The 10,726-nt window shown below is 43.8% G+C and overlaps 1 protein-coding gene across 1 annotated transcript in view; it reads right to left on the bottom strand.

Moving 5' to 3' along the window:
- Positions 1-323: 323 nt before the first annotated feature.
- The window catches only part of LOC133629517 (uncharacterized), an 84,192-nt gene continuing 73,789 nt past the window's right edge, over positions 324-10,726 (bottom strand). Inside the window, 1 exon segment of the mRNA XM_062020171.1 lies at positions 324-394. Within this exon segment, the coding sequence (XP_061876155.1) occupies positions 324-394 (71 nt within the window).

Below are 10,726 nucleotides of genomic sequence, written 5' to 3'. Positions count from 1 at the left end.
CCTGTATCTTTTCTCACCAAAACGCTCCTTACACTTTCTCTTGGTTATCTCCCAAATGCCTGAACTTATAGTCCCAAGGGTACCTAAATAGTTTGCTACACTCAATATCCCTAGTTATAAATTCCTCCTCTAATTGTGGAACCGTTTTGTACCGACCTCCTCTACAATATTCGTTATCTAAGGTTTCAAGCTTTTTCACTGCTGTATCCTGCACCCGTTACACACGCGACATACCCACAGATTGCATTGCTTACATACATGACATGTGATGTGTGACTTATATGATTCTTTACAATTGTCCATAAGAAGCCTAGTATCCAGGGCTATGCGTCGCGTCTCTGTTTCCTCTTGAGGGTCAGCTTCAAATCGTCCGGTTTCCCGGCGACCTCCCAGTCTGTGTGCAGGACAGGACCCTTTATCCGACTAGCGTGTGTCCAACCTCTTTCCGCGGTGCGAACTGCGGTATCTGTGGTAAGTAAAACAAGGAAAGGTCCCTCCCAGCGAGGGGTTAATGATGATTCCTTCCATGTCTTTATGAGTACCTGATCTCCTGGTTTAATACTATGTATTGCTATATCTAAAGGTGGTCTCTGAACCACCAGACCTCGCTTTAACAGTTCTTGCCTCCTTTTCATGAGCTCTATAAGGTATTCTTGCAACATCTTTTCTTCCACTTTAGGATGTTCTATTGGTTTTTCCAAATCATAGGGCACTCCATATAACATTTCAAAGGAGGAAAGTCCTGTATCAGCCCTCGGTTGTGTCCTTATGTTCAAGAGGGCTAGGGGAAGACACTTCACCCAACTCATTTTGGTCTCTATCATTAATTTGGTTAGGTGCTTTTTAATTTCCCTGTTCATCCTTTCAACTTTCCCTGAGCTTTGGGGGTGCCAAGGAGTATGATACTCCCATTTGGTTCCCAGAGCTTCTAACGTTTCTCGAATTATTTTGGAAGTAAAATGAGGCCCTCTGTCCGAATCGATAGCTGACATGACTCCATATCTAGGTATGATATGTTCTAATAATATTTTTACTACCATCCTTGCAGTGGCCCGAGCTACCGGGAAGGCCTCTACAAAGTGAGTTAGGTGATCTACAAAAACTAGGAGATACTTGTATCTGCCTACCTTCGGTAACTCCATAAAGTCTACCTGAATCATTTCGAATGGCTTCTTGGCTAGTTGCCTTCCCCCAGGGACTCTTTCCCTAAGGTGCTGTTTATTTATCCTTTGACATGTTAAACATTCTCCAACAATTCTTTTTGCTAGATCATACACCCCCAGGGTCATATATTTATTGGCAAATTGATCTACTAGAGCCTGCACTCCCCAATGGGTTTGCCTATGAAACTCTCTCAAAACTCGCCAAGCTACTCCTTTTGGGAGCATTTCTCTCTCATCAGGTAACCACCGCTTTCCTTCTCATTCAACTACTCCCATTTGCTCCAATTTTCCTTTTTCCTGATTTGTAAATTTCATAGCATACTTAGTTTGTACAGGATCTTGTTCAATTGCTTTTATCACCAGTAACGCAGCTTTCTTAGCTTCCTCGTCTGCTAAATTGTTCCCTCTTATTTGTGTGGAGGTTCCCTTTTGATGGCCCTTTACATAAACTACCGCAATTTGTTTGGGCCCTCTTAATGCCTCCAAAGTTTGCTTTATTAAGGTCTCATGTATTAATCCCTTACCTTGAGAATTCATTAGGCCCCTCTCTTCCCAAATTTTTCCGAATGTGTGAACTACTCCAAATGCATATTTAGAATCCGTAAATATTGTTCCTCTCTTATCTTTTAACAGTTGTAATGCCCTCAATACTGTGAATAGTTCGCAGGCTTGTGCCGACCAACTTATATTAAGGGGGCCTGATTCTTTAATTGTCCAACTGCTCCCGTCTATTATAGCGTATCCTGACTTCCTTTTCCCGTTCACTATCCGGGATGATCCATCTACGAACAATTTCTCTCCGCATAACAACTCCTCTTCCTCTAAATCCTCCCTTATCTTGGTTTGATATTCTATTACCCTGATACAATCATGGGAAAGAGATTCGCTCGGTTCTCCATACAAAAATTGAGCTGGATTTTGCAAATTAGTTGTTTCAAGCTCTAACTTGGGAGAGTGCAATAAGATCCCCTCATATTTCAGTAACCTGGCATCCATAATCCATTTATCAGCTTTCTGCTGTAATACTCCTCGTATATTATGAGGGGTGTATACCTTTAATTCTCCTCCCATCGTTATTTTTCCAGCTTCTTCGACTAAGAGGGCAGTAGCAACTATGGCCTGTAAACAAGTAGGCCAACCACGACTAACTGGATCTAATAACTTGGAATAATACCCCATGGGTTTCTTTTTACCTGCCCATTCCTGTGTTAGGACCCCGAAGGCTGTTCCACCCTCCGTGTTAACAAATAGATAGAAAGGCCTCCGGGTATCCACCAGACTCAATACTGGGGCATTTACTAAATCAGTTTTTAAATTCTCTAATTGCTCGTCATCCTCTGTATTCCATTTCATCAGACCTTCCCCCACTAGTTTCTGATATGAGAACTTAACCTTGTTGCTGTAATTTTCAATCCATTGCCAATCTTCCGACTTTTCTAACTTCTTTCTAATATCCAGCCATGACTTTGCCACAAACTGAGTTTTTAGAAGGGCTTGCCCGACCGGTGTCGTAGGGTCTATCCCAGAGTAAAGCTGCAAGCTCTTTCTTAATCTTTCTAACCATTCTGTGGGAGTCTCATCTTTCTTTTGTTGTTCATTAAAGGCTTTGTTTATGTTCTGCCCTCGAGGAACCGATTCCTTAATCCCCTGTACAATTATAGTACGGAGATCTCCCATATGGCCCCTATGTTCCGGGTTTTGATTATCCCAATTAGGGCACTGCTGGGGCCACTTAATGTCAGCAGCCGGCCCCTGTTGGTGTTGCTGGTCCCAGACTCTCATCCCAGCCCTTCGGATCATCTCCCGCTCTTCCACAGTAAATAGTATCCCTAAAATGGCTTGCAGTTCATCCCAGGTATATAGGTTAGGTCCTAGAAACTGGTCTATCCTTTCCGAAACTCCTAAGGGATCCTCTAACAAACTCCCCATTTCCTTCTTAAACTCTCTTACATCCCCCGAGTTTAAAGGCACTGACACAAATCCCATCCCGGGTTGTGGGCCTCCCATCGCTATTTCTCTTAGTGGGTATAGCCCTGTTTTTGATGATGTTTGTAGCCCCGTTTCTGATGTCATTTGCTGTCTAGCCCGACTCCTCGTGAGTCTTCGGGTCCCCCCGACTGTCCCCGAAGAATCAGGATCCTCCTCAGGGGCCGAAGGCACAGGGGGAGAGGCGGGTCTTGGATTTTCTACTGGCGGGGGATCATAGGGAAGGGGAGGGGGTGGAGGTTCCTCAGGGACCCTCTTCTTACGGCCAGATTTATTTTCACCTAAAGTGAAAATCCCAGCACGAGTAGCATAAGATAGCCAACAACGCGCATACTCGCTCTCCTCAGAATTAAAGGGCTCCTTATCATTTACGTAAAGGTTTAGAGCCTGACAAATCCAATTGTCATATGTCCCAAAAATTGGCCAACACAAGTGATCTGGTCTAATTTGCTGGTTTCCCCAGACACATATGCAATAATAAACCATCTTTTCCCTACTTTTGTTTCTTGTGCAAGGCGCACCTTCCCATTGCCTGAGCATAAGGCCCAATGGGGAATCTTGGGGAATATCTGGTAACCTCTCCTTGGGTCCCTTCCCCATGAGATCAGAAGGCTTGCTCTTCTTCTGTCCCATCTTCCGGAGTGCCTTCTTACACACACACACACACGCACCCCTCGTTCGTGGCTCACGCCCTCGCGGGCAATGAGAACCGCACTACAAGAGAGTCCCGCCCTGCCTCACGGCAGGGTCCACACTCGCTTCGCTTCCCCAAGGGGGCGTCTCACTCTTAATACAGAAAAAAAAAAAAGCAAAGCACAGCGCTGGGCGACAGGGGGAGTCACCGCTCCACCAACTGCCGCGCCAAGAGTCGTTCCGTTCCTCCTTTTATATTCTCCTGCACGTCACCCCTCCAGCGTCCTTCCGCGCATGTCCACCCAGTTGCTAGGGGTTGTTTTCTGCCTCCGGCTGATCGTTGATGAAGGCCCCAGTAGTCTTCCTTGGTGTCCTCTGCTTAAGTCTGAAACTCGGAACAACTTGTAGTCGATTAGCTCAGCAATGTTTATCTTTTGCGGTTTCTCAGTTTCATAAGCTATCACAAGGTTGCTAGCCCTTGGTTAACTATTTACAATATATTCTTTCCTGTTTCTAGTGAACAAAAAGTCATGTTCCCATCACAATCCCCCCTTTTTCTATTTCACTCTTTTTGTTCACTAAACCTGGTGAGCTCCTTTCTGCTGAGCTCCAAGTAGTCCTCTGCGTTTTCACTGTTTAGTGGTTCATATCTCGCCCTAACGAGCATAAGGTGGGCAGCCTCCAATCTTCCCTTTACTATGTTTATCAGTTTGTTAAATATACAGGGCCCAACGGTTAATATTGAGATAAATACTACTAGAGATCCTGCTATAGTCGACAATAGCGTTGTGAGCCAAGGAGAATGGTTGAACCAGGATTCATACCAGTTTTGTTGCGCTTCCCTTTCCTTTTTACGTTTTTCCAATTGCTTCCTGAGCTCGGCCATGGTATCTATCACCACTCCAGTGTGATCTGCATATGTGCAACACTCGTCTCGTAAGGCTACACACAACCCTCCTTGTTGTAAAAACAATAAATCTAAACCCCTCCTATTCTGGAGCACTACTTCTGATAAGGACCTTACTGATTTGACTAGCCCATCTATCGCCTTTTCGATTCTACTCAAATCTTCATCTACTGAGTTCATCATACCTTTTTGTTGGTTTATTAAGGCAGCTGCTCCTGTTCCTATTCCTGCTCCTCCTATTCCCAATATTCACAAAAAAATTCCCCAGGGTAGTTGCAATATGCCTTCCCTGGATTTGATGCTGGGCACATATAGAACCCTACCTTATTCTTACAGGGCTGGGTCTGGATAATGTCACACAGTTGACACCTAAAGAGGGGACCCCCGACGTTGTGGTTGTTGCAATGACCCGTTGATCTTCCCATCTGATAAGTGACCATTTAAAGGGTTCATGGCTTGGTACATTGTCTCCTAGCGCTTTCCTGATCAATGACCATATCATCAACATCCACATTAAAGTTGAGTAAAAGCCGCTGCCAGTGTGGGTATGGTTAATTAGTCTGCCCAATTTTCCCATCCTTCTAACCCGAATCCTCTCGCCCCTGTAGTCATTGCCTGTAAGCTCCATGGGGTCCTTTCACCAAGTATCCCTCTGCCTCGCTCGTCAACTAGTTTGCTGCTAGTTACGAGGGTTATTATCTTCTTGGCAGCAAGGATCCTTTTGGGGATGGAACTTACATTCCTCTCGCTCTTTGAGAGAGCTCACAGGGAGTTGCACCTGCAGCTGTTGGTTCGCTCACGGCTTAACCCTCGCGGGGGCCGAGAGGCTGGTTAGAATAGTATTGCCAAATTCAAATAAGAGGCCCCAATCCCGGCTTTGAGGCCTCGGATTGAGGTTATGCCCAAACTATCTCTCCCAGTATGGTTGGCAAGTATGGGCCCTCCCCTTTTCTGACAGTGGATCTATCACAACTTCTTACAAGTTTTAACTTGTACCAATTTTATAACAAAAGTTCAGCAAGCTAAATAATTAACAAAAATGCAAAAGTTAGCTGTTAAAAATTCAAGCTCTGTGAATAGGGACGCAAAGTCAATGATAGCTTTCGCTGGATTCTTTCCTGGTTTGCTGGTGACAGTCTTTCCCACTACTTAAGGGGCAGGGATTTATAATCGTACCGTCTTTCCTTCCTCCAAGTCTATGAGCTTTGTCCGGACGTCCCTGGTGTAACCTTAGTTAATACCAGCTTTAGGTCGTCTGTTGGTGTCTTTACTTTCCACTGAGGAACCGGACACTCTGGGAAGTTGGAAGGGTCTACTGGCCCCTTTATTCGGCTTGCATGAGTCCACCCTTTCTCAGCTGTTCTTATGGCGGTGTCTGTGGTGAGCAATGTTAAATAGGGCCCTTCCCACTTCGGTACTAGCGGGTTTTCCTTCCAACTTCTGACTAACACCCAATCTCCGGGCTGCACCTGATGTAATACAAGATCCAAAGGAGGTCTTTGGGTCCACATTCCTTTTTCCCACAAACTTCTCCTATACTTTGCCAAAATAATTAAATAACGATTCAAAATTTTGTCATTAATATTGGGGTTTGTTTGTACCTTCTCTAAATTGTAAGGCATTCCATATAACATCTCAAAGGGAGATAACCCCGTATCTGCTCGTGGTTGTGTTCTAATGTTCAATAGGGCCAGTGGTATGCATTTTACCCATGATAATTTAGTTTCTAACATCAGTTTAGTTAATTGGTTTTTTTTTATTTCTCCGTTCATCCTTTCTACCCGCCCTGAGCTCTGAGGATGATATGGGGTATGTCTTTCCCACTTTATTCCCAACGCATTAGCTAAATCTTTAGTTATTTTCTAAGTGAAATGCGGCCCTTGATCCGAATCTATGGTCTCGGGTACCCCATATCTCGGTACTATTTCTTCAAGCAAGATTTTTACTACAGTTTGGGCAGTCTCTCTGGTAGTTGGGAATGCTTCCACATAGTGTGTGAGATGATCCACCATCACCAAAAGATATCTTGTTCGCCCCACTTTAGGTAGCTCTGTAAAGTCAATTTGTAGGCTCGAAAATGGTCTCTTAGCTAAGGGTCGACCTCCAGGAGGTAATTTCCTCAAGTTATTCCGGTTAACTCGTAAACAGGTAGGACAACTTTTGGTGATGTGTTTGGCAATGTCGTGCAACCCAATAGTCATATATTTGGTTGCAAAATGATCTGCTAACCCTTGAGCTCCCCAGTGTGTACTTTGGTGTAATTTATACATAATTCTTTGGGCTACTGCTTTGGGCAATATTTCCCGCCCATCCTGGGTTATCCATTTTCCATTGTCCTTAGACAATTCCAATTTCTTTAACTTATTCTCTTCTTCGGAAGTGAAGACTAATTCTGTATCCTCCGTTAATCTATCCTGCCTTTTCGGGGTTTCCCTTAAAAGCATTTCTCTAGTTGCTGCTCGCTTAGCTTCCCGATCTGCCACATTATTCCCCCTAGTTTTGAGGTCCGTTCCTGTTTGATGGCCTTTTAGGTGTACTACTGCTATTCTCTTGGGTCCCCTCAGGGCTTGCAATATTTCAATTATCAATTGCTGGTGAACTAACCCCTTCCCTTGTGAGTTAATTAATCCTCGTTCTTCCCATAATTTTCCAAAGGTGTGTACTACCCCAAACCCATATTTAGAATCAGTATATATCGTTCCCTCCTTCCCCTTCAAAAGTTTTAAAGCTCTAAGGATGGCATACAATTCGCAGGCTTGTGCTGACCAGGACTTATCTAAGGCCCCTGATTCCACTACTTGTAAGTTTGTGCCTCCGATGATAGCATAGCCTGATTGACGTTTCCCTTCTACCACCCGGGAGGATCCATCTACAAATAACCTTTCTCCTTCGTCTAACTCTTCTTCTTCTAGGTCAGGCCTAATCTTAGTTTGTTCTTCAATAGTTATCAAACAATCATGTATCAAAGGTGTCTCTTCTACATTCCCAAACAAAAAGGTAGCCGGATTCTGAATAGCAGTTGCTTCTAAGGTGAAATTCGGTGCTTCTAATAAAATTCCCTCATATTTCATAAGTCTAGTGTCTGATATCCATTTATCTGCTTTTTGCTGCATCACGCTCCTGATATTATGGGGAGAGTAAACCTTAAGATTGCTGTTAAAGGTAATTTTCCTAGCCTCTTCGACTAATAAAGCACATCCAGCTAACATTTGTAAACACGTAGGCCATCCTCTGCTTACAGGGTCCAGAAGTTTCGATAAATATGCTACAGGTTTCCTCCTATCTGCCCATTCTTGGGTTAGTACTCCAAAAGCAATCCCTCCCTCTATATTAACAAATAAATAAAAGGGTCTTTTTAAATCAGGGAGGCTTAAAACTGGGGCATGTATCAGACTCTCCGTTAGTTCCCTCAGTTTTTCTGTGTCCTCCTGAGTCCATTTCATCCACCCATCCTGAGTCAGTTTTTGGTATAAAAACCTGGCCTTACTACTGTAATTCTCAATCCAGTGTCTACAATATCCCGTCAAGCCCAAAATTTGTCTGATTTGTCTCTTGTTCTTAGGTATTGGCAATGATAAGATAGCCTGCACTCTTTCTGGGTCTATTCTTTTTTCACCTTGTTTTAAATAGTGCCCTAAGTATTTTACTTCTTCTTCCACAAACTGTAGTTTGGCTTTTGAAACCTTTAATCCTTTAAGTCCCAAAAAATTTAAAAGTTTTATACTTTCTCTTCTTACTGCTTCTTCATCTTTTCCTGCTATCAATAAATCATCTACATATTGTATCAAGGTTAGCCCAGGTTCAGTTTGGTAATCCTCCAATATTTGTTCCAAAGCTTGCCCAAATAAATTAGGGGACTCTGTAAAGCCTTGGGGTAACACCGTCCATCTAAGTTGTTGTTTTCTCCCTGTCTCTGGGTCCTCCCATTCAAAGGCAAAATAATCTCTACTTGCTTCATCTAAAGGACAAGCCCAAAAGGCATCCTTTAAGTCGATTACACTATACCAGTGGTTGTCCGGGCTCAGTTTACTCAATAAAGTATAGGGATTAGCTACTACTGGAAACCTAGCTATTGTTCTCTTATTTATTTCTCTTAAATCATGTACTAGACGATAAGACCCGTTTGGTTTCTTTACAGGTAAAATTGGAGTATTGTAAGGGGACATACAGGGTTCCAATAATCCCTGCTTAATTAGCCGGTCGATTTCCGGTTTCAACTCTTTCCTCCCTTCCAAGGACATCGGGTATTGTTTTATTCTTACTGGAATCTCCGGATTTCTAATGGTTACCTTGAAGGGAGTAATTTCTAATCTGCCGGCATTATCAGGACTATACCACACTTCGGGGTTGATCTTCTCCTCATCCTCCAATCTCAAGGGGCACAACTTAATCTGGATTTCTTGTTCCACCACCTTGATTTGAATACCTAATTCTACAATCATATCTCTTCCTAATAAGTTGTAATCTGATTCGGGTACTAATAAAAAGTCCCCAATGCCCATTTTGGAGTCTGATTCTACCACTACCTCTTTTATTATTTTAACTTCAAACGGTTCTCCTTTTGCTCCCACTACCGTGACAGTTTCTCTAGATAGTTTACACCCTTTAGGTAATGACTGGAGTGTAGATCTTTCTGCTCCAGTATCAACCAGGAAGGTAATGTCCTGGCCCTGGGGACCCACCTTCAATTTTATCAAGGGCTCCCTTCGATGTTTCTGGGTCCCCAAGAGGTAGAGCCCCTGACCCCCCTAATCCTCCTTAAACTCCTTCTCATCCCTGATCCGCATCCGACACTCCTTCTTAAAGTGTCCTTTTTTTCCGCAATAAAAACACACCTTCAAGTCTTGTTTATCTCGCCCACTCCGTCTTGGTTCCCTTTTGCCTTGCTCGGGTTTCCTATCCATTTCTTGACTTTCACGCATTGCAGCCACCATTATTCGGGCTTGCTTCTTATCTCTCTCTTCCTCCCTTCTCACATATACCCTTTGAGCCTCTCTCAACAATTCATCTAACTCCCTATCTTGCCAATCTTCTAATTTTTGTATTTTCTTTCTAATGTCTTCCCAGGATTTGGAAACAAAGTGTACTTTCAGTACTGCCTGTCCCATTTGTCCATCCGGATCCATTCCTGAATACAACTGAAAGTTCTTTCTTAGTCTCTCCAACCATTCGGTGGGGGTCTCATCCTTTCTTTGTCTTTCGTTAAAAGCTTTATTAATATTCTGTCCTCGTGGAACAGATTCCCTAATCCCTTGCACAATTATTGTTCTGAGATCTTGCATATGCACTCTATGGGCCGGGTTCTGATGGTCCCAATTAGGGTTTTGTAACGGCCATTTTGTATCTGCTGCCGGCCCTTGCGCGTGCTGCGTATCCCAGATGCGCATTCCTTCCCTTCTGATCATATTTTTCTCCTCTGCTGTAAATAAGATGTTCAATATAGATTGTAGTTCTTCCCAAGTGTACATGCTGGGTCCCAAAAATTGATCTACCCGCTCGGCTACTCCAAGTGGATCTTCCAAAAGGGATCCCATTTCTTTCTTAAAATCCCTAACATCCCCCGAACTTAGAGGCACCGATATAAACCCTATGCCGGGCTGGGGTCCCCCCATAGGCATCTCTCTTAAGGGATATAAACCCTTCCTTGTCCGGCTTCGGGTTACCGGTCCTGTATATTCGGGTTCATCCGAATCCGAGTCTGTCTCTGTTGGCGCGCTCGGAGGGGCAGCTGCTGCCTGTGCTTGGGGTGGGGGTACGTAGGGTGGAGGTGGTACTAAAGGGTCTTCTAGTTTACTTCCCTTTTTCTTACTCTTATTCCCCTTTGTTACTTCGGAGAGTTTGAAAAGAAACACCTCCGGTCTCTCCACCCACACCTTAGCATAATCGCTCTCCTCTTGACTACGGGGGGGTTTTTTGCTATTCACCCAAATACTTAAGGCCTGTCTTACCCAATCTTCTGAAGAACCAAATATTGGCCAAAACACACTCTTAGAGATTTCCTTCCCTCCTCACACTTCAACGCAATAGTGAATCATTT

Source organism: Colius striatus, unplaced genomic scaffold (assembly GCF_028858725.1).
Source record: "Colius striatus isolate bColStr4 unplaced genomic scaffold, bColStr4.1.hap1 scaffold_56, whole genome shotgun sequence".
Classification (NCBI taxonomy): Eukaryota; Metazoa; Chordata; class Aves; order Coliiformes; family Coliidae; genus Colius; species Colius striatus.
Note: the sequence above shows the minus strand (reverse complement) of the source record. Positions and strands in the feature narration are given on the sequence as shown.